Raw genomic sequence first — 24,787 nt, 5'->3', positions numbered from 1 at the left:
CTTTTTGCTTCTTGCATTTTTAATTCAATTATTGCCTTAATTGAATATTTTGCCTTTACTTCATGTCATCAGTACACTCATCACCGGTTACCCTGCAGGCTGCTTTACTAATCAAATGCATACGATTAAAAAAAACGTTTGTTTGAATTGTTTGTCAGTAATTTTGCAGTGAACCAGAAAAACAGCATTGTTAGTCTCAGAGCTGATGTGTGTGTGTATTTTCCACTATCTGTGTCACTAACTGTGTTTCTGCTTCCAGTAGGTTTGACTGTCTGTAGATCAGAGACCACAGAGCTGGAATCAGCAGAGCAGCTTTTTATCTTTTTATCAGTTACCTCGCTGTGTGCTCATTCCAGCTCTCTGTTAGCATCTGTTAGCATCTGTTAGCATCTGTTCTATGTCGTGCTGCCTTCAGGTGCTCCTCCAGCCTGAATGTTCTGGTTGGGCAGTCAGTGAGGTGTTCAGATGCTGTATGTCAATGCAAATGTGACCTGTATGAAAATAGAAATATGAATGAATATAAGAATTTACTAGTTTGATGATAGAAGAGAAAAATTCCAAGTAAAAAAGGAAAATATTGAATCTAACAGTCAGCATATTTCAGTTTAGGTTTACCCGTTCCAATGCTCAAATCTACAGTACTTCTGAAGGCACCTGAAGGCAGCATCTTCTCTCTGATTGGCTGGAGACACTGATCCACAGCGATGGGTTTATTCAAGCGCACAAACGCAGCATATGAACTGACAGAATGGACGGAAAACAAATATTGTGCAACACCATTTCACGTGATTGTCAAAATACCAAGTCATGTGCTTTTCAGATATTTGACACCTCGTGTGAAATCTACAAAAGTTGAAAACAGCTGTGCTTAATTATTTTTTCAATGCCATTATCTCAGGATCACAGGTTGATTATCTTCTTTCACGATATAATTATGTAGAACTCCAAAGTGAGTTCATTTGATCACATTTGATTACAACCTTAAGGATCACTGTCATAACTGTCAGGGAGGATTCAGCCCTAATTAATCAGATTACAAAAGTAGTAAGAGGTTACTTTTAACCTTATTAACAAATGACTAATTATCTCTGTATATATTTCTACATCCACGCACTGGCAGGCGGCTTTTGTTAACTAACCTTTAATTAATAAAATGACAAAACATCAAACAATATCAAATGCTTGGAAACAGTGAACCATTTTCAACACAATTGCTTCATGCATGATTCACTGCTTCAGAAAGCGTAGTTTCTCCCATCACCTGCTTTTCTCAGTCCTGTTAGCATAATGTGAGATTGTTACATTGTGTATAAAGAAAAAAATACTCTGCACCACCAGCAGAGGTGCCAAACCCAGAGTTAATTTGACCGTATTATTGTTTTTAGCAATGAAATGCACAGTGGTGGATTCTAGCATTGAAAATGAACTAAAGATACGGCTAGCTGATATGTTTCGCCCCTCTGTGGATCTGTGGCTCCACTTCCTGTTTAGAGTGACTAGAGTGACTTTTATCGTTCACTGTCTTCTTACTCTGTCTTTTTCTCTCCTCTTTTCTTTTTCTCTCCTGTTTTTCACTTCCTCATCCATCCACTCTTCCTCCTCTCCTGCTTCCCCGCATGTCACTTCCAAACCTGCATTTCTTCTATTTATTCTTTTATTTTACATTCTGTGTCTTTATTAACATGTAACAACTTTTATATCAATCTGAATATATGCTTGTGCCACTCATTTCCCCACATATAAACCACCATTACCAAAACATTCATTACACTGTATGATCTCATTATCGCCAAAAAAACCCTGGGCACCGTTAACGACCCCACCTCAGACCCCATAGACCCATCTGAGGATGACCTCTTCCACCTCTTTGATAAATACCCCACTCCCATGCCAGACACCAGCACACCTATGATCCCCCCCGTGGGGGTCCAAGCCGTGGCTCTCTCCTCGGACTCGGTGCGGGTCTCCTGGGCCGACAACTCCATGACCAAGAACCAGAAGTCGTCGGAGGTCCGCTACTACTCCGTCAAGTGGAAGACCAGCTACTCCACCAGCGGCAAGTACAAGGTAAACACTAATGTGCAACTTTTCTACATTACGTCTTAGTTTAAGGTCTCTGCCAGAGTTCTGAACATGATCTGATAAGACTCAAGTCATGATGACTAAAAGCTTGACAACATCAAAAAACACGCGGACTTGTTGGTCTTTACTTGGGATTTGATTTGGGACTTTCAAGTCTTGACATGGGACTTGATTTGGGACTTACGGGTCCTGACTTGGGATTTGATTTGGGATTTGCCGGTCTTGACTTGGGGTTTGATTTGGGACTTAAGGGTCTTGACTTGGGGCTTGATTTGGGACTTGCCGGTCCTAACTTGGGACTTAGGGTATTGACTTAGCACTTGACTTTGGACTTATGGTTCCTAACTTGGGATTTGGTTTGGGATTCGTTGGTCTAAGTTTATCAGACAGCACTTAAACTTGTTTATTCTACCCCCATACCTACATTTCTACTTCACAGCATCTTCACCAGTTGTTGCTGCTGATTGATTATCAGCTGACAGAATTAAATGCCATTCCTTACTTCATGTGCTGCCTGCACTCAATTAAAAGAGGTTTCTCTGTCCTCTCCACTATGTATCAAGCTCTACATTGGCACGACTACATGGAGCGCAGCGTGTGTAAACAGTAATTGTGGAAGATCAAGGAGCTTTACAAGCCAGAAAATAGACTGGAAAATTACAGTTATATGTGTGTCCTTTTCTATTCTTTTTCAAAAGCTTTTTTCTCCATAAAATATATCAAACTATTGAACAGCTGACACAGCTTACGTTCTATGGCAGCACAAAAGAAAACATGATTGAAGTAAATCATAACCTTGAATCATTTTGATTGATTTGAAAACAAGTCCAAAGCATTAACTCATCTTGTCATGTCAACCTGTTGACCTTGTGAAATTTCTATTCCTTCAACCAATCTGAACTAAAGAGAAAGAAAGTTTGACAATAATTTGGAACTCTGCTTAAAAAACACTGGAAATAGGAAATCAATACAAGGGCAGACAGTGTGCTCACCTTAATAAAGCACAGATGGATGGAAGCAGAGAAAAAGGTCTTTTCTTCCCTTTTTCTCTGCATTAGATTCTGTAAATACCTTTTCTTGCTGAAACAAGGACTAACAGAAGTCAGGTCTTGAAGAGGAAATATCACAGAATTACTGCAGCTGGGTTACAATCTACCACGTGTCTGAGATTGAAATAATCTTTTCAAAAGCACGAACACAAGGACTGACTGACTATTTCCATAACAAGCAGGAAATAAGAAGTCTGACACATTTTCAAAGTCTTATGAAACTCAGGCATTGTTCATGTCAATATTTTTCTATATTATCGATATTTTGTTTGCAGTATATATACCTACAGTATACAGTACCAGTCAACAGTTTGAACACACTTTCTCATTGATGTGAATTGGAAAGTGTCCAAACTTTTGACTGGTACTGTATATATAGTTATATCTGATACATTTTCTGAGTTTAACTGATGAATCACTTCTAAAAGTCATTGCAAATGTGCAATATACTGTATAGCATCAACCTAACTGCAGTATATCTGAAATTGAAGTCCACAGTGTCAAACTTGGCTCTGGCTAATGTAAGCCAAGTTTAAGTTAACTTCAGGTTTAAGCTCAGGCTATGTTGAAGATTTTTTTCCCCCTTTAAATCAGATGTATACAAAAGGAAAAAATTGTACCTTTTCCTTCAGATATATTTCAAAAGTGTTTTAACTGCTGCAAATGTGTCTTGTGTCCAGTCTGCAGACACCACGGCGCTCAGCCACACTGTCACCGGCCTCAAACCAAACACCATGTACGAGTTTGCTGTCATGGTAACCAAAGGTCGCAAGTCCAGTACCTGGAGTATGACGGCGCACGCCACCACATATGAAGCAGGTAGGCCCACACACACACACACACACACACACACACACACACACACACACACACACACACACCCCCCTCAAGTCTTAACCCAACTGCCCTTTAAAGAAGTGAGGACCAACATACAAGAAGTCCTTAGTTTCCGTAATAACAGTTGTGTTATTTCTTCTGAACACTTTTTTTTAACACCTAAGTAATAGGTCTGCTTTACCTCACCATGACCTGTATAATTTATTGTCCCTCAGCTGGTGCCTTGTGTTTTTTTTTAGACACAGTGGGTGATTATTTCTAACAATAAGGCAGAGAGAGGTATTATGAGCTGTTCTTTAAATAAGACACAATCAATGCAGTGAAACCCACATATAAAAGATTATTTTGAATCATGAAAATTCTTAAATTTTGAAAAGAGAATGTGGAAGTTACCATCTCTACCAGATTGAAATGGTAAGTCATAGTGGCCAATATGTAGAACGCATAGACTGAGATGAGATAAGGAGACTTTTTTAAGTTTAATGAACTGATGAAATGGTTGAAAGATTAGTACCAATATGTCCAAAAACATTACTGATGCAGGGTGCTGATGTGTTCAACTTGAACCTATATTTCGTCATGATGCAATCTTCTTTTTCTGACCATGAATGATCTGAACATTATGTTGGCAGTTGAAGAGCAGGTGGTCTGTCAAAGTGACCTGTGTGTGATGGATACAGTCAGGTTGTATGGATGTAATTAGTTGTTCATTCTGAGGCTGAACTGTGTTTTATTTCTATAAAGTACTTCACTAACATGTAAAAACCTCCTGAATGCAGGAAGTTCACATTTTTTTCTCTGGGGGATTAGCTGAAAGTCGCTCAGGGGGAAACAGAATTACTAAGTGAGGACAGGTTCAACATGAATACATCAAAACACAAAGGTGCTATACTTTTTTTTTTTTTTTTTCATTCTTCTCTCCCTGAATAGTGATTAATCATAATAAGGACTGTTAACAGAAGTCATGTTGTGGTTCAGTGAGCTGTCACAGAGAAACTCCCACTCCCCTCTACAACAACAACACAACAGTGTGCAACAATGCAACACAACCGCACACCGAAATCAAAATGTCAAGGTATCCCTTTCAGGATGTTTACAATCATGTTTGTCGGATTTGTCATCCAATTAAGCGTGAACGGCATTACCCCGCCGGTTCCCCGGGGCCCGCTGGAATACATTGACATTCAGAGTGAGCAGACGGACTGAGCCCTGCTGAGTCCCTACAGTGATCTGCTGGCTCTGGACACACATACATTGACCACATTTTCACAGCAAAACAGAGAGAAAAAAAACTACCTTTACTGCAGCTTGTAATACCTCTGCCTTACTGTTAGAAATAATCACCCACTGTGTCTAAAAGGCACAAGGCACCAGCTGAGAGACAATAAATGATACAGGTTATGGTGAGGTAAAGCAGACCTTATACCTACGTCTTAAAACAGTAGCTCAACAGCTACTGAACAGACATTAAATTAACTGTGGATCTTCCTGCTTCCCAGTGGATGAATTCCAGTGCAGCAAAGCATAATGTGCAGATCATCGTCCAATTTTCATGCTGATGAAACCCTTTACACCATTCTTCCCCAGCTTTGGAGTAGGGGCCCCACTTGGGGTTGCCTGATATGCAAATGAAACTGCAATACATCTGTAAAAAAAAAAATAGATACATTTTTTAAAAGTAATAAAAATCCCCACAGACATGTGTTAAAATATGTAAAACATACTCTGCTTTAAAAAATAAATTGAGACCGATATGGTTTCCAATGCAGTTTTAATGGGACATTCAAGTGAGTGACATTTCGAGCTATATGTGGCTTAAAACGTAACTCACTTGGATGTCCCATTAAAACTGCATTTAAAAGGGAGATACAGTGTGCAGACTTTCTTCTTTCTTTTGTACTTTGTTAAAGTTTTTTCGGGGATGTGTGCATCTACCTCGTGCTTTCTGACTGATGTAGGTTTAAAAGTCTTTAAAATGGCATCTGTTCCTCCTCCCTCACGTACAAATCCATAATATCCTAAATATGCTTAATTTCCAAAGTTTAACAGCCGGATACAAGATGTCTCCTACTTCACTTAAAAGTCCATTCTCAGTGTATTTGCACTAGAGGCTTCAAGTATCCACATCACACTTCTGTAAGATGTTTACTGGACCACAGCTGGCTCCGAACTAATTATGATATCACAAATCATGCTCGTAGGAACACAAACCAAACTCGGCACATACATCATTCTGCTCAGTGAAGTCCAAACAGCCAAGAAAAGGAACAATGAGTTTATTTTGATTAAGTTCATGACGTTTCATTTAAATTAGAGAACCTAAAAATAGCAGACTGTTTGAATGTTGCTGCTTGGCCCTTAAACTGCATCAACCTTTGCAGTGACAAGATGCTGACATGGCATTCAGTGCAGTACTATAAACACAAGGGAGCCTTACTGTGACTTGTAGTACACTAGCAATTTAGCACAAACTGTGGCTGGGTGATCCTATTCCACTCTGATGCAGTCTCCGTGGATCTGCCAGCAAGCACAGAGTTTGAAGAGTCTTTGAACTGAAGCTCTAGCAAGAGTTTATGATGTTGCGCTATTGAGCATGGCTGTTTGGCTTGGCAAGAAATCTTTGACACAATTTGCTTCAGTGCCATGGCCTCTCCTGGGAGCTAATAATCTAAAATACAACCAAAATAATTGACTGCTGTTTTTGTTGCAATTACAGTCTGGCCCCACTTTAAATAAAGAATCCAAAATAGAGTGATCTCTGTTTTCCCCTAAATTAAGGGAAATCCACTGCAGCTTGACAGTATACATACTCTCTATTTTAGTTGTGTATGTGTAGATGGTGTTTTCAATGGAGAACCATCAACATCAAGAAAGATCACATTTTAAATCATTAATTTATGATAAAAATAATATTGGCTCCAGGACACTTCCCTGTGAGACTGTGTATATTATGGACATCCCATTAACATTCATCTCTCAAAGTACACCTGTGATATAGGATTGATCTGTTGGATAGGTGCTTCATTATAACCAGTGGCTCTTAGTCTGGAGAGTTAAGTCAAGTTAGGACCTTAATGTAATTCTGAGCATAGCCAACAATCATAACAACACGAGAAAATGTGAGGAGTTTACCCTTACATACTGTTCATATTCTACACCCTTGTAGTCCGTTGTAGTACGAAATGTATTTTATTGAAAGTGAAAATGACAAGAACTTTATGGAAGTGTGGGGTTTATTTTATAACCATTAGAGCCATCAGTCTTCACTGCTACATCATAAAAAGAAATCCTCATAACTACTATCTTATTACAACTATGAACTATTCATTTCACTGAAACACATGTCAATAGATACGGAGATAATTTGACCCAGAACAGCCTCAATGGACAAACATACGTAGCATCTATACAAAAGTATAACATTTTAAAATGTTTAATTTTTGTGTATTTTGGTCCACTTTAGGAAAAGTCATCACATTTCAGAATAAAAGACATTCGGGGTGTTTTTACAATTTCAAACGTCAGGTTTGACCCAAACAGTATGTAAGGGTTAAGGGCCCTTAATGTGTGCAAAAAATAGTTCTGTATGATTTCAACTCAGTTTGTCTGTGAAAATAAATATTTTGGTGATGCAGGGGTAAAGCGCTGGGTATCGTTAAAAAAATGACGATACCAGTACCAATCCAAGTACCCTTAAAGTGATACTGATACCAACTGAGTACTTCATTCAATACCCATTACACATTTAGTTCACTTTAAAGCGTTTAGGTGGCATCTTGGCTGCTGAACTGATAAGCGTGCTAATTCAAATTCACCACGACTTCACCACCACAGACGGGTTGTAGCTGCTGTGGCAGTTGACCAATCACGTCACATACGCTTGCGTTGATTGGCTGTGAGCAAGTCCATACAAACAGTCATATTTAGTAGCTCTGGATGCTAAAAGGATTGACAGCAGGTATCGTTTGATACTACTTGGTATCGATTTATTTCGGTTGATACCTTAAAGGTATCGAGTACTGATACCCAGCCCTACTGGGTGATAAATCACTCAATAGTATTCAATATAAACTGAAGTTATCATTTCAGTATTGAGTGCTGTAACTACTACTTTCCCAAGCAAATATATAGACGGTGTATTTTGTCGAGGTCTTTCTCTGTATGTATGAGAAGTACAGGTTGTCACTGTCACTAACAGGCTCAGCTGGAACTTTCTCCAGCATGTCATGTCAGATTTAACAAACCATTAGCCAACGCTGTGTTGCAGTGTTTGAGACCTGTCCTGGTGAAACTTAAAAACATAATCACATCTATAAGTAAGGGAAGCGCATGCAGTATCAAACAGTAGAGCTGCCACTTAATTTTCACGGTGCCAGTTGAGTCGTGGTTGTGAGGGTAAGGGCTTCACATTTTCACAACGGGGGCAATACAACATTGCGGTACAGGGAAGCGACGGAAATTACCCTCCGCACTGTCTTCTCAAGTTCAAACAGGGAAGATAACTGGAATACAGGAAATTCTCCCCAAACCCATAGTCTACCTCAACTGTCCTCAGATTATTGTCAGCTCAGGAAGTTTACAGAAAGAACTACTGTATACCTAAAGTTCAAAAGTTCAGTTGTGTTTTTAGTATTATCACAGACAGGCTTCACTGATCAGATAGGAAATTCAGTAAAAAACGGTTAAATCTGGTCAGGTACTGGGAGGAGAGAGAAAAAGGAGATTTTCTGACGGAGAAGGAAAAAATCACTATAAACACTAACAAAACTCACCCAGGGGAGGTTATTTTATAAGACAAGTTTTGCTAATCATAGGATGCTGACGGCCCAAGAACACACCAGCAGGAGTTTAATCACAAATCAGAATAACATGCAGCAGGCAGAAACAAGACTTGAGTAACAGATGTATGAGCTTGAATCTGACAGTAAACTGAAGCTAAGACGTTTTTTTGTTTTGTTTTCTTTCTTTTTTCTTTCTAACTGTGGTTTTTCTAGTAAGGATTATTGTTATTTGCCTACATGTCAGACATACTTTCTATTAACTAATGAAGTTTGGGGTGTAGTCAATATTTCATTCAATATTTTATGCTAAGTATTACCCACTGAATTGCATGTGTGGTTAGGTTCATATACTAATTGTCATGTCCTAGCTATAGTAAGTGTGTTGATGTTTCATTTAGAGCCACCATGAGAAAATTATTTTTGTCCAAAGTAATGACATTTCCAACAGATGTACTTTTTCTTTAGTGCCATATAGCAAATGTTAGCATGGGAATATGCTACATTGAAATTGCAAACATGGGAAAAATCATCCTCATGAAACATCATGTTAGCATACAGACTTAAGCTTAAAGCATTGCTTTTAGATAATAATCTGCTGGCTATAGCTTGATACTTTATGGACTGAACATTTCCCAAAATATCAAACTATTCCTTTATTCACATTAGTTGCATTTTATTGGACATGTCAAGGTGAGGGTAACTCACTAATTCAGCAAACCATCTGCTCGTTTACTTAATAAACCTCCAAACACTCTAACCTTCATCAGCTGAAATTAAACTGAAGTTATTCACACCATCATCTCATTCCGTCACGTCTTACATTGTTTTTTTCCCTTTCTCCTCTCCCCGTCTATGCATGATTGACAGCTCCCAGCTCCACCCCCAAAGACCTGACAGTAATCAGTCGCGAGGGCCGACCCCGCGCCATCTTAATCAGCTGGCAACCGCCAATGGAGGCTAACGGCCGAATCACAGGTGAGCATCCACACAAAAAACACCAGTCACCACAGTTACACACTCACTGTTCAGCATCAGAGGTAATAGTTTATTTTAACCTGTTGATTATTTTTTATCAATGAATATAATGTTCACTTTGTCAAAATCTCAAGATAGGCAAATATTTCCTTGTTCATATATACAAACTGTTGAAGAGTATTCAGTTGTCACTCTGCGTGTCCAAAAACACACACACCCCCCAAACACACACACACACTTTCCTCCATTGTTTTTTTTTCTCTCTCCCTCTGAGCGATCAGCCTGGCTAGAAACCCGTCTGTTTTAACGAGCTCTGCCGCTCCTGCCGTGTCCCAGAGGACGAATCAAATGCTCCCTGCAGGGATAACAGCAAAGCGCTGTACAACACACACTCACAGAGATCAGATATTTTTAGATCTTCGATGTTTTACTTTATCTTTTCTATATGTTACGCCTATCCATATTGAAATATTGTGTCTCACTACAAACTAGTAAACATCTGTCTGTCTTAATCATCTAATGAAAATGAGTATGAACATGTTCACATTGTAGTGTTTATACCTCTTCGTATCTTTCATCTTAAATTGATCTTTTTCTTTGACACATACGTTATTCTTTTGTTTTTTTTAACTCTTACCTATGTTTTTTTTCCTGATCACATCCCGCTCTGCACTCTGGATAACAACACTATTGCTTTTTTAAACTGCTATAACTTGTACGTTTGTTTCTGACAGGCTACATCCTGTACTACACGCTGGATAAGAACATGCCGATAGATGACTGGGTGATGGAGACGATCAGCGGCGACCGGCTGACCCATCAGGTCGTCGATCTGAACCTCGACACGGTTTATTACTTCAGGATTCAGGCCAAGAACGCCAAAGGAGTCGGCCCTTTGTCCGAGCCCATCCACTTCAGGACCGCCAAAGGTCTGCCTGTGTGTGTGTGTGTGTGTGTGTGTGTGTGTGTGTGTGTGTGTGTGTGTGTGTGTGTGTGTGTGCAACTGAAGATCAAGACCTGCTCCATCTTTAAATGTATTCCTTTGTTTTATAATTGATAAGTTCAATTGAATCTCTGTTTGTCTTTCAGTGGAACATCCAGACAAGATGGCCAATGATCAAGGTAAGCTTTTTTCCGCTGCTGGAGTGTGTGTGTGTGTGTGTCTGTGTGTGCGACTTTCCAGAAATCTGTCATCATGTGAATTTCCAATCATCATCAAATCATTTTAATCCTTAAAACATTTTCAAAGTGTCTCATCAGATTGATTAAATTGAAGTTAATATTCAAATTAACTTCAAAGTCTTGATTTTAAAATCATTTTTGATCTTCAAACGTCTTCTCATTCCATCAGATCATCTCTAATTCAAGTAAAATAATCTTCAAATCATCTTTAAATAATCTCCAATAATCTATAGATTTACAAAGAATGTTATCTGAATTTCTTGAAAAGTAGAAATTATCACTGATCTCAAATAATATTAGATCTTGAAATCACACTATATTTTTTTATCAACATACTTCCCTGTGTTTTGTTTCTTACTCCCAATGACAACTATAGGATATTTAATGTATATAATTGCTTACAGACATGCTGCTGAAAGAGTACAAGTGAAAATAATATAGCTGAATATAAGCAGATGCATGCTGAATAGCAGTTTTTAACAGGTAAATACACACAAAACATCAGTATACTTCCTTAAAAAACAATTTAAGATATATACATAAAAATAAAGATTTTTATGTACACTCATCCAAACATGTTCACATACACAGTTCTCATTCACATCAGTGCCAACATATGCTTAAAAGAAAGTTAAAAATGAGATGCACCACAATACGTATAACAATTAGCACTTAAATATAAAATGCATTTTAATTAAAGGCGCCTTTCAAAGCACTCAAGGACACCTTACAAGGCACATAAAACACAACAACAGTACATCAAACAATATAAATCAGGTAACATTTAGTGCAAAGATAAATAATAAATATGAATGTGACTATAAAGTGCATTAAATAAACAATAAATAAACAAGAACGTGATTGCATAGTTAGTGTGAGACAGAGTATGCCACGTATGTAGGAACAGTGGAATTGTTGATGGACATGGCGAAAGTGTTGAGTGTTGCTAAGGTTGATCTGGTACCGATGAGGAGGACCTCAGTTTTTTCGCCGTTGAGTTTAAGAAAGTTGAGTGAGAGCCATGATTTAATTTCCAGTAAGCAGTCCGATAGGGCGATGGGTGCCAGAGTGGAAGAAGGCTTAGTGGAAAGATAGAGTTGGGTATCATCAGCGTAACAGTGGAATTGTATGTCAAATTTCCTGAGAATATGACCAAGAGGCAGAAGATAAATAATGAACAGGAGGGGGGCCAAGAACAGAGCCCTGGGGAACACCACTAGAGACTGGAGAGGAGCCGGTTCTCAGGTTCTTGAATTGATCAAACTGTGTGCGGGCAGAGAGATATGATCTGAACCAAGCCAGAGGGATGTCAGTGATTCCAATGGAGGCTAGCCTGTCCAGGAGGATGTCATGGGAAACGGTGTCGAAAGCTGCGCTTATGTGATCAGTGTTTTTGAAGTGTGCACACGTCACCCAACTGCAAAGGTTATGGCACATAGGCTACACCTACAAAACCTTTGGTGACCTTCACATTATAGAAAAAAATTGTCTGCAATATAAAAAAAACACTTCAAATATGTTGTTTTGTTGAAGATTGGCTGAAAAGGGTATAATGAAGAGTATTACTGGCCATATGGTAGTGGTAGTGTTTGATTGTGGATGCATAACATATAGGCCATATATTATATATTGCACAAATAATCTCTGAAAATCTCTAGTAGTTTTTTATGCAATTTATTCTAATCCACATCAACTCAGTGTAATAATTATCCAACTAAAAGGTTTGTATTTCAAAAGTGGATATCACTATGAAAAGTAGGAGCTGGATTTTGCTCATTTGAATAACTAGCAACTATTATTGCAGTATGAGGAGGAATAACTGTGACAGCAATAAAACTGATTTAAATACATTGAATAGAAGTCAATATTGTTGAGTATTTGTCCCGTTGTAATCTGATTCTCAACTACCGGCAGCTGACAAATAATTGCGAGTAAGGGAAGAGAAGAATAAAAGGAAGAGTTTAGAAACAGGTGAGGTGTGTGGAAAATTAGTTAGATAAAATGAAAGATGGAAGGAAGAAAACTGAAATAAAGCTTAAAAAGGAATGAAGGGAGGATGAGGAGAGGAGGGAAGGACGAGCCCGGTATGATTGGCTGAAATCTCAGTTGAGTTTGTCTCATGTGCACTAATGAGAAATCATTCAACAAGAAAAAGAGACAGAGATGAAAAATGTGAAAACAGAGGAAGTTACTCCATTTTCTTCTTAATTGAATTTATTTTTCACTTTATGCAAACAACTCTGACTCATCAAGCTGGAGGAGAGTCGCTTGTTAATTGCGAAGCGAAAATCATTTTTCTTCAGACGAAGAGAAATAAAAGCAGAGGGAGAGAGGAAGAAGCTTTTGTCATTATTAATGCAGACATATGGGAGGCGATGGAAAATAGCTGTTTACCATATTTAAGTTTGTCAAATTAACTCAGACATAATTAACGCTCTGCTCTCTGGTTCTATTCATCAGCCGCTGCAAGCGGCAACCAGGATGGGACACGATGCTAATGAAGGCTCGAAACTTTTTTAATTTACTCCACTAAACTTTGAAATCTCATAACAGCTGCTTCATTTCTGAAATAGGGGTCCACAGATCCCTAGTGGTCCCTGGTGGTGTAATTTCAAGGGGTCTGTGAAATAATAAAATATATATTTTCAAAAGATAATTTGCAGACATACCGCATTTCCTCAAATAATGACCAAGTCTTTTATTTACCTGAACTGCAGAAACTACCAGACCTTTATTTTGAATTCCCACTGTTAGAAAGGTATAATTGGCTATATTTTAGTGCAAAGCCTTGTTTTGAGCTGTCCCTGTTTGCCCTGTTAAATTATATCTAACAGTCGGGGAAGTATACATTTCAAATTAAAAGCCCTGTAGTGTTTCATTGGACAGAAACCTTTCATTTCTAAACAAGGCTTTTATTGTAAAACATATGTGGGAATATGTTGTGGGAAACTTGTAGAGTTCGGACTGAGTATATATGTAGTTACATTTTTAAAAATCCTTTGAATTTAAACTAAAATGAGCAGGACTTTCAGTATCAGACTGTCGTTACAATTATAAAATGCACAGAAAACAACATCATGTAGTGTTGTAGCATTTGATTCCCGTAGCACACACCTGCAAACAGTTCCAGTCGACGCTGGACTTAAACAAACAGCAGTACATCATCTGCAAAAAAACAGAGATGCAGATAGAAAAGCACCAAACACACCACTTCTTCGCTGAATTTAGACATTTTGTCCGTAACAGTCAGGAACAGAGTAGGCATAAAGGGACAACCCTGGTGCAACCCAAAGAGAATATGCAACAACTTCCTTGGACCCTCCTCACTAAGTTGCCAATCCTAAGGGAGCAATTTATTAATACCGCTGACTTAAAGATGCAGACTTTTCTTTCAACGTCTTCACACTTGGCTGCAAGCGGCTTACTCTCAAGTAGCTAGAGCATAGCAAGACCTCCCAACGTTAATTAATTCACTGATTAATTATACATGGACTAATGAAAAATTGGTTGTTGTAAGTATCTAATTTACAATTTGACAAAAGTTTACATGATAAAAAGGCTTTACAATAAAATTATTCCTGTACATTAAAAAGAGACTTGTCAGACTAAGGGAGCCAGAAAACATGGTAATAATGACATGTGAATGAAGATGATAAAGTTTAATTAGCTTTGATTTTAGTACATGTTAGTAAGGTACAGCGTGTTAGTAAGGTTCCTGAGCTTTAAATCAACTATTGTTCAGGTGTAGTAAAATGTTCTGTCTGTCCTTGTCAGTCAATCATGAATATACTCACATGATCAGCCTTCAGCCAATCATATGTGCGCAGATCATAGTTTTATTCCTGACCTGTGTTAACTTTATTTTTAAATCAGAGCATACTGCTCTTCAAAATAAATCAATCAATACTGTAACTACATTCAAAGAACAAAGTTATCCAGATGAGAATCAACAGGATCATTTTGGCTACATAAGATCATGTTAGCCTGGATTAGTTAAGCAATGTTTATTGAGGTGAGCCCTGGTCCACTGTTCCAGATGCATTCTAGGAATTTCAGTGCAGTCAGACCTGAAGTGCGGTGAAGTGATTCGGCTGTTTGGACACTGAACCAGAGAGACTCAGCTCTGGTGTCAGGGTGTTAAATGGTGCTGTTTGTCACTGACAGATGTGTGCGTGTGTGTGTCCATATGTGTGTGTGTGTTGCAAATGTACTGTACACACGGCAGTCCCTCTCCATATAAATCAGAGTGAAGCGTTGTCAAGGGAGGAGGGAAGATCGATGTTCAACCCTTTTACTGTGGACCTCACACTGTAAATACACACATCCACATTCATATACACACTGTTTAATGCACACACAAACACCCAATGACAAGAAAGATGTGTTTGTGAGTGTATTTCAGAAACACGCAGATTTTTAAAATCAAGCTTTAACAGAAAAATAAAATAAATTCTGTATATTAAGACACCAAAAACTCATCACTTCTGCTACTGCTGCTAGATGGTGGGGGAGGAAGACACCAGCTTTAAGCCTTAAATTGTGGGAAAATTATGTATTGTGTCTCTTAAATGAATTGGAGATGTGACGTTCTTTAGAAACCGTGTCGAGGTTTTGAAAACCTCATCGGTTTCTAGTCTCTACCCCCAAAACTAAAGACTTGCTCTTCAAATCTTCTCCATTTTTCATGGAAAGTTCACTCACCTGCTTGTCAGTTAACACAAAACTAATTGAAAAACTAATTGAAAAATAAAAAAAACATTAAAATTACTTGCCAAAAAAAAGATCTTTTTAATAGCATGTTGATATTAAACATATACAGTTGACATATACAGGAAATACAGCGAGGCACAGAGGAGACAGTCACTGTACACTGGACTCAAAAAACAAAATCATTATATATTATAGCCTAAAGCATAATCATTACCACAAAACAAAAAAAAGTCATTTCTTTCTTTCTTTTGATTCCTTAGTAGCAGAATAGCCTGTAGAAGAAACCAGGCTAGCCTTAATAAGCTCAATTTAAAATTCTAGCAGTGCAGATGTGATGTACCGTAATGAAGTTACCATTCCATTTCAACTCTATTAATTTAGCTCATGTTCGATGTGATTTGTTTTGTTTTGCCTTAACCAATCAGTAGCAAATGATGGCTCTTCCCCATCGGCATAACTTTCAGTTAATAAGCTAGCCGATGCTTGAAGCAGTTAATTTGATGATTTATTAAAACAACCAAAGAAATGCGTTAATTTCAGAGTTGCTATCTCTTTCAGTTTTACAATAATATGCTAAACTCTGTCAATATCATTCATCCCAGTCTTGCTATCTTTTGTTTTGTTGCAGTTTTACAGTGAAAAAATCCCCCATCGCCCAAAAAGCATTTTCCCCAAAGACTGCCATTATGAACAAGATGTCTATAAATCTGCTGGCAGGACATCTCCTTTTTTATGTTTTTAAAACTTCAGCAAAGCCTTAAAAAGGCAATTTTAAAATTTGTCATCCCAATGTAAAGTCTGTGGGCCGAGCGACATATTCAGTGGGCCGCACGAGACGGAAGCTAACCTAGAAGCTAGAAACTTTGCAAACGTTCTTCATTCGATTCTTCATTCATTCAGCATTTTCATTCAGTTGAATAGGTGCCGTCTTTGAGTGTTATCTAGCTCCTATGCTACATCTATGCTAGCAAGGTAACTAGCTTGTTAGGAAGATGAAATTTACATTCATTCTGACAGCAGTATTTAAATGAGGGTTTTGCGTGTCTTTATGGAGAGTTTGGACGAGAAGAAAGCTGCAAGAGCAAAATGAAATGTGATCAGGTTCTAGTGGAAGAGGTTAACTAATATATTGAGTTGTAAAAAAAAAAAAAACTAATATTACCAGTAAAACAGACATATGGGAGAGTATTTGTGACAAAGTCAATGCTGTAAGTAAAACCAAAAATATTCCACTCCAGAAATATTAACACAGGTGGAAAAACTCTGTCCTGTGCGTATTCTGTCATCGTGCTTGTGGTTGAAACGGCCCATATTATATATTCATTATGACAAACGTACTAAATGGACAGCGCGTACTATCTTACACAGTTGTAAGACGCAAACCTCACTGCGCTGCGTTAGTAGATCAGATCTTGCAAATTTTTTGCGGGTGATGTCAAATTTGCACACGTTTTTCACAAGCAGACCTTTAGTAAATCCGGCCCTAAAAGTACCTGGATGGTGCACTAAAAATGTTAATGTGGAACTATGGACACTTCTCATCCTCAACGGTTGCCATCTTGGCTACATAGCAGAAGGGGAGGGACTGCTGTTCAAACAGGAAATGGCGGGTGAGGACGTTGTAACTCCTGTGAACAGTGCCGCGTTATACAAATGCATTATACATGTTTGTTGCACTAAGCACCACTATAATGTTGTCACATATAAACCATCAGTAGGTTTCCTGGGTTCATTTCGGAGTCTACAGTGATTTACGATAATGCAAATGCTAACAGTAGCTTGCTAATGCTAACTTGCCAATGCTAGCGTACTAATGCTAGCTTGCTAACTAGCTAATCGTCTTTTCCGGTAAGTGCGGATCAGCTGTTTGATATGACACTAACCTAAGTCTACAGTGTACACAGTGTACTAACAGAAGTATGTTTAGTCTCAGTTAGCTCAGTTAGACTCTGCTCTAGAAACTAGGCTAATAATGTAGCTTAGACTGGTGACCTTAGTATTAAAATTCTCTCTTGTTAGGCAGTGATAGTGTTGTCATAGCATAAAATTGCTCATTAGCAAGATTGTGTTCTGTCCTCCTCCTTCAAAGTCTCATATTTGACTGAAAGAACAAACAATAAGTTAAAACACCACTCATGCCTTTGTGGATTGTTTGTATTTTATGACAGATGATGTGTGAGCTCAAGCTGTGTCCATGTTTTTCTGGATTAACCTTGGCTCCAGGGGGAAACTTTGCTGTTGGGGCCCCTGTTGACTTCCCACTCCCACCGCCCACCTCCTGTCTTCTGTGCATTGTGTATATGCCCCGTGGCCTCCAAATTCTCATTAAGTGCACAGCTGACGATACATGGCAGCTTCATTATTTACACATAGGTCCACAAGAAAAGAAAGTTCTCCTCCTGGAATACTCCTAACTGGCCTTGGATTTTCTACATATCAATTTAGTCTGGTCATGTGATTGAATGCAGTCATGTGATAAAGATAAAAACTAAAACAATAAAGGTCTTAAAAGTAGTATTCTAAAAAAAAACAAAAAACAACAGGGCTAAAAATGAGGTAGTAATCCACTTTAATTAATGTTGTACTCAAATAAAAATTCTTAAAAAATGTGAAATTAACTGAAACAGCCACACAATGACTTTGGGATATGTGGGACTGCTGCAGGATTGAAGGCCCGGGGGCAGTCACCTGCTTTGCTCGGTTGGAAATGCAGTCTTCCCCTAACAACCATCTTTTAGCTGTCTGATGGCGTGAACTCCTGCAAGTCGTTACCATGGGAACCGCTCTAAACAGCCAATGCAGCGTTAGGATCCAGGCAGGTCGATAAACCCTGAAGATTTTGACTAAATGCAATCTCAGAAGAGAACTACACACACAGAGCAAAAAACATTAGTGTGTGTGTGCGCGTGTCTGCAGCACCATGAACAAGGTTATTTATTTCGTAACAGGAAACAATCTCTCTTTCCAATCCCTCTATTACATCCAGAAAATGAATCTCAGCTTTTTCTCCTTCACCTCCATTTTCAGTTTCTATATTTTTTTGTTCCTTCCTGATGTTCCTGTTTCTGTCTCTTCTTCCAGGTCGAGGAGGAGACCACACCTACTGGCCTTCTGATAACAACCTGATTGACAGGAGCAGCATTAACGGTAACACACACACACACACAATTCTTCTGCTTGACTGAATATGACTGTCAGAAAGTAGAATTGCATTTGGGTTTATTATTGGACTCAATACAGCAATGAGAACAAAACTCCTGGGAGTGGAGCTGATTTTGTGTGTGTGTGTGTGCGTGAGATACAATGCAGCATCATCAGATCATGGCGACTCCGTTGTTTTCTTTAATCACTCAGCTCAGTCACATCTAAACTTACTTTAATGACCGGCTGCGTGCGACGAGGAGCTGCAGCTTGCTGATTTACAGTCCGTTAGCATCGCCGCTTGTTTGCTGTCGTATCGCCGCCAGCAGGAAAAATTAATTAGATTCGCTCTATCACTGTCAATCAGTGTCTTTACAAACTGGGGGATATTATCTATATGGAAAAACAGGATTAAAAGAGTGTAACAGCATAGAAATCCTCAGAAACAAACATTATTGATAATAGTTTGATTCAGGACAGTAATGGGAAAACAAGATCTTATAGTTACTATAACAATCATTAATATCATCATTTTAATGATAATAATAAATGATTATCATTACATTGAATATTTATATAAATCATCTGTAATATGGATATACATTATTTGAGCTTAACGTTTATATAATTTTATCTATACATTATATTTACATATTGTGGTACTTTCAGCCTTAAATACTACCTCTAATTTCTAAAGAGAGGCTAATGTCATTGCTAATATTTGCTATAATTATAATATTCATATATTTCCAATGATAACATTCATATTGATTCTTGTATTGAATTCTAATGTAATTAATTCAATTCTTACAATAATATTCACAGTAATGCTTTAATAATCCTACACTAACAATAGTGCTATTTTTCACTAGCCAAGGTAATACTCAAAATAACACAAATATTTATGCTAATACTAGCATTGATGCTATGCTAATTCTCATGTTTAAAATACTTACACTAATACTAATGCAAATACCATTACTGCTGTTAACACTAAAACCATCTCTGTAGCTAGACTAATTTTATTTTTATGACTCACACACACACACATACACACATACACACACACACACACACACACACACAGTAAGCTAAGGCTAATATCAATGCTAATAATGATACTCAAACCAATGCATATGCTGCTGATTTGCTAATTTTATAACATACACACACTAATGCTGATTTAAATGCTAATACTAATAATATTAATACTAATGTTAACAGAAATACTTATGCTAATATTACTGCTGGTAACACCAAAACAAAGCTAGACTGTTTATTATATTATAAATCTTAATACACAGTAGGCTAAATATAATACCAACGCTAATAATGATACTCAAGCCATGCTGCTAATTTTATTCTTAATGCTAGCACACTAATGCTAATTTAAATGCTATTAGTACTAATACTAATGCTATCAGAAAAATGCTAATACATTACTAAGTACTGAGCTGAAGCTGAAGCTGATAGTAGTACTATTGCTGATAATACAAATCATGATCATAATGATCGCTGTCTCCTGCTTGTTCTGTTGCCCCTCCTCCACGCAGGTCAGAGGTCAGGGTCTGTAGCTGGCAGTGATTCAGTGTCCCACCGGAGGACAGTCGAGCAGGATGTGTGTATGTGTGTGTGTGTGTGTGTGTGTCGAAAGATGTACTCTCTTAACATTTTGTCGGCGTTGTTGTTGCCGCTGCTGCAGCTGCCAGAGGCGATCATAAATCCATCCTCTCTGACCTCCGCCCTCTGCTGGCTTTATGGCGGGTCAGCGAGGGTGAAGCCTCATTCATCAGCTCGACTGTATTTCATCTTTAACGCAGTGTCGTCCTTTATGTCGCAGAGCTTCCTCTCACTTGAAAAAAAGACAGGCGGAGAAGATTCACCTCCGACTCTTCCTGTCAGGTCACAGCTCTGTAGGTTTGACAGTGTCTAAGCTCAGGTTATGTGATCCGGTCTGTTGATCTGATCTGAACAGGTTGGAGGTGTGTCTGATGCTTAGAGGCACTCCAGCAGCACACCCTGGCTGCTGAGGGACATTTTCCTCATTCTCTCCCTCATTTCTCTCAGAGTGGTTGATGTTGGCTGTTGTCAGGGCTAAGAGCTCCTTACTACTGAGTCCCAAGCAATTAACGTTAAAAATACCTCCGCTTTAAGAAAATGAACCTCAATAATAAAAGAATTGAAGACATTAACATCTTGAACCCTTATAGTCCCCTGAAACTTCACTGAAGTAACTTGAAAGGTTTTTCTCTTCATAAGACGTCTGACCTGATAAGAAAAGCTTTCACTGACTGAAAATAGTTATCTATAGGTAGATAGATATTTCACTCAAAACCAGAGCCTTACCGTTATATTGGTCAACTAATATTATCGGCTGGTATTGGCTATATAAAGATATATAGGCAGCATTTTATGTATCATATGATAAGTCCATATATAGACATAATGATGCTGATAATTACGTTATTGTATAATAAGTCGATAACATCATTATTGTTGGAATGTTTATACTCCCTAATATCGGTATCAGCCCCAAAAATCCAGTATGGGTCTGGCCCTACTCAAAACCACAAATGTCAATTTGTTTCATGGTGGCAGTAGAGCAATAGTCAGGGGATCAACACAGTGATGGGTTCATCATTTGGGCAGCGGGAGTGTCTTTACTAAAAAGTGCCAATCTACTAGATGTGAAGATACTTCCTAGGATAAGTGAGAACTACAGGAAGTCAGGAAGTAACCGTCATCATGGCAACTCATGCACCAAAGTGTTTTGTTGTTTGAACCAGCAAATACATGTTGCTGATTAAAAACTAAATTTAGCATTTACCATGTTGCTAGCAGGGCTCAAAATAAGTTGCATAAATATGGAGGTCTATGTAGGATACAGTGTGTACGATCCACAGTTGAGTTAAAGTCACTGCGCTTTAATACTTGCATCGGTATAACCCAGACAGAAAGTGCCACCAGCCAGCCACTGTTCATTGTAGTGATTTTATTAGTAAGGAAAGGTCTCATGAGACCTGGTTGTAGAATATAATAAATATAGTATGATATGATCAACATATAGTTCTGTCTGACAGGCAGGTGTGTGTGATCCAGATTAAAGCTTCAATAATGTCTATTTCCTCTGTGATTTATCTTCAGTATTCTTTGCATTTTTTTGACTTTCCTCTCAGCAGTCAACAAAGACTTTGATTTGTCCCTTCACTTCTAAAGGAATTCATCTCCCTGTCTGCCAGAATAAATATATAAGATAAAATGAGTGGGAATCACCGCACTTTGGAGCCTTGTTTGTGTTCAGCTTCTTTGTAGATGCTCAGTTTTGTTTCCCTGCTGGATTTCTGGGCTTTGTGAGGATTTCTACACTTTTCTTTTTTTTTTTGCCCTCATGTTGATTTGCTGCTGTTGTCGTGGCTTTTTATGTGAGTGAGCTGCTGAGAGCGTCTGATTTATTCCTCACAGTCTCTCTGAGCTGCCGGGGGGGGGGGGGGGGGGGGGGGGAGTTCAGTGTTTTGCTCGAGGGCATCTCGGCAGAGGTTGTTAACACTGCTGTTATTGTTAGTAACACTCGCGGGTTAATTTTAACTTTGTGTCTGTCACCTGCTGTTCCTATGACTCACTATAGTCATTTGCCTTTTTGTGAATCATGGTACGTAAAATTCTGATTCATTGTATGAAACAGTGCTGAGTTCAATCCCCCCACAAATAAAAGATTCTAGTTCTTTTTCTTCAGTCTTTTTAAATGTTTTTTTCAATGTACAATATGTGACTTTTGACAAATGACGTATGTACTGTATATATGTCAACACATGAGGAGGGATGGATATCAGAATAGTCTATTTCGATATGATGAAGATCTACTAACACCGACATATGTGGTTGTTTAATTTGAAGGACTTGTACAACTTGACTTGGGCGACTGTAGCTCAGGAGGTAGAGCAGGTTGTTCACCTATTGGAACATCTGAAATTGGATTCCCGTCTCCTCCGGTCCACATGTCGAAGTGTCCTTTGGCAAGACACTTAACCTCAAATTGCTCCCAATTGCTGAGCCAACAGTGTTTGAATGTGTGTGAATGGTTTGACTCCATCTGATGATCAGGTTGACACCCTGCGTGGTAGCTCCTGTCATCAGTGTTTGAATGTGTGTGAATGAGACATGTAGCGCTTTGAGTGGTTAAAAAGACTAGAAAAGCGCTATATAAGTACAGTCCATTTACCATTTACAATATAAATCTCCCTGTCCCTTTAATTACACCAACCCAACGTCCACAACCACACACCTCACCCAGCTGGCCAGACAACATGTGACATTAAAGCAACAAAGAGAACATAAAAATATAAGCACATACACTAGCTGTATGAGTTGGGGTTTTTTTTCTGTTCCATCATCGTTCCTGCACGTTTTATGTAAATGCAGCAGTTCTTTTAACTCTCCTGTTGTCCTCAGGTCAGTTTTGACCCGGGAGGACAACATGATTATGTGTCACCACTGATGTTAAATTTAGTGAAAATATTTAGTCATTTTAGATTTTTTAACTCTAAAATGAGGTATAATTTCTTTTAAATGAAGCCTTTTGACCATAACTTGGAATGAAGTGGGCTAAAAAGATCTAACACACCATTTAAACCTAATGCTTTATAAACAGTCCATCCAAACTGGATCAATTTTTACCCTTGATGACAAAAGTTGCCCAGTCGACCAGAAGACAACAAGAGTGTTATGGAAATTTCTATGAATACCAACTACTGCCTATAAACTCTATAGTGAAACTCCAATCGCTGTGTCAGAGCTTTGTCTCTTTCTCCACACTGCCAAGAGAAAGAAATCTGGTGCATAAATAGTGAGTCATTAGTGTTGTGAGTGTCGCTGAAGTCAACAAATTTAAACATATTGCATGTAAGAACAAGGAAACTGTGAAATACCCACCATGTGTTTTATCCGTGGAATTCATCTCCTCCCTGGTTGCTACAACCAAAAATACCAGGCACCTTACTACACTCTTAGTAGTAAAAGGTCCTCCAGGAACCTTTTTTGATAAGGTTCCTCCAGTAAATCCTTTTACTTATTAAAAGTCCATTATAGTTCCATTATAGAAGTTCTGGGTAAGATTTAGGAGGTGGGAACTTTACAGGAATGTCCTCTCAGCCATTGTCTCCACTGCAGAGTAGGACCTTGATAGGACCCACCGAACTCTGAAGGTGACCTTATCATTCTGCAACAGTTTTGATCGTTGCGTAACCATGACGTCAGGGAGGTGACACACCGAAAGCATAATAACTCAACAAAGAAATCAACAACGAGGAGGTCAACATACGTCGTCTTGTCCATCTCCATCTTCTACTATTAGTCTTCTTCTGTTGGGTTTTAAAAATGGCGCTTATTTTGGAGTTTTCTGTTGATGTCACATCCCACTTTAAGTATACCCAATCAGCACCGAGTCAACTTGAAGCCCCACCCAGGAATTGTTCGGGGGCCACACGGTACATACCCTGAGGCACGGACTCGTTTTGCCCCTGAAAAAGCTCCCTCAGGGGCGATTCCTTTTATGGAGACGCGCCAATGGTCACGGCCCTGTCAAATTACCTGCAGTGGAAAGGGCCTTAAAGGTTCCTCCAGTAATCTCTCCTCTAAATTAAGCTGTTAAAGGTTACTCAAGGAACTCACCAATCAAGAAAGGTTCTTTAAATATCCCCAGAGTTCCTTGAGGCTCTCATAATTCTAAGAGTATACAGTGTCCTCTGTATCAGCTGTGGCCCTGACCCCAGTAGAGAAAGCACAGGTGTAACTAATAACATTAACAATGTTATTCTAGTGTCATCATTAGTCATGACAGTGTGACAGTGAGCCAGCATGTGCAATACCTGAAGCGTACACAGGCCCATACAATACCAACGTCATGGTCCACTTAATAGCTTTTCTAAGACCTTTCAACCAAATCAGACATGGTGTTGATGAAGCGATGCTCAGTTGTCATGGAGACGGATATGTGCACATGCAAGCACAGAAGGAGTTTGATTTCATCCTTGT

The 24,787-nt window shown here is 38.6% G+C and overlaps 1 protein-coding gene across 1 annotated transcript in view; it reads left to right on the top strand.

Annotated features, from left to right (window-relative positions):
* Nucleotides 1–24,787, top strand: part of dcc (DCC netrin 1 receptor) — a 185,162-nt gene that overhangs the window by 122,298 nt on the left and 38,077 nt on the right. The window contains exons 17-22 of the mRNA XM_062434208.1: nucleotides 1,829–2,067; nucleotides 3,812–3,950; nucleotides 9,617–9,724; nucleotides 10,459–10,653; nucleotides 10,814–10,846; nucleotides 18,698–18,763. Coding sequence (XP_062290192.1) covers nucleotides 1,829–2,067; nucleotides 3,812–3,950; nucleotides 9,617–9,724; nucleotides 10,459–10,653; nucleotides 10,814–10,846; nucleotides 18,698–18,763 — 780 coding nt within the window. The remainder of the gene's footprint in view (nucleotides 1–1,828; nucleotides 2,068–3,811; nucleotides 3,951–9,616; nucleotides 9,725–10,458; nucleotides 10,654–10,813; nucleotides 10,847–18,697; nucleotides 18,764–24,787) is intronic.

This window comes from Scomber scombrus, chromosome 15 (genome assembly GCF_963691925.1).
Source record: "Scomber scombrus chromosome 15, fScoSco1.1, whole genome shotgun sequence".
NCBI classification, from domain to species: Eukaryota; Metazoa; Chordata; class Actinopteri; order Scombriformes; family Scombridae; genus Scomber; species Scomber scombrus.
This window is presented reverse-complemented; position numbering and strand designations above follow the sequence as displayed.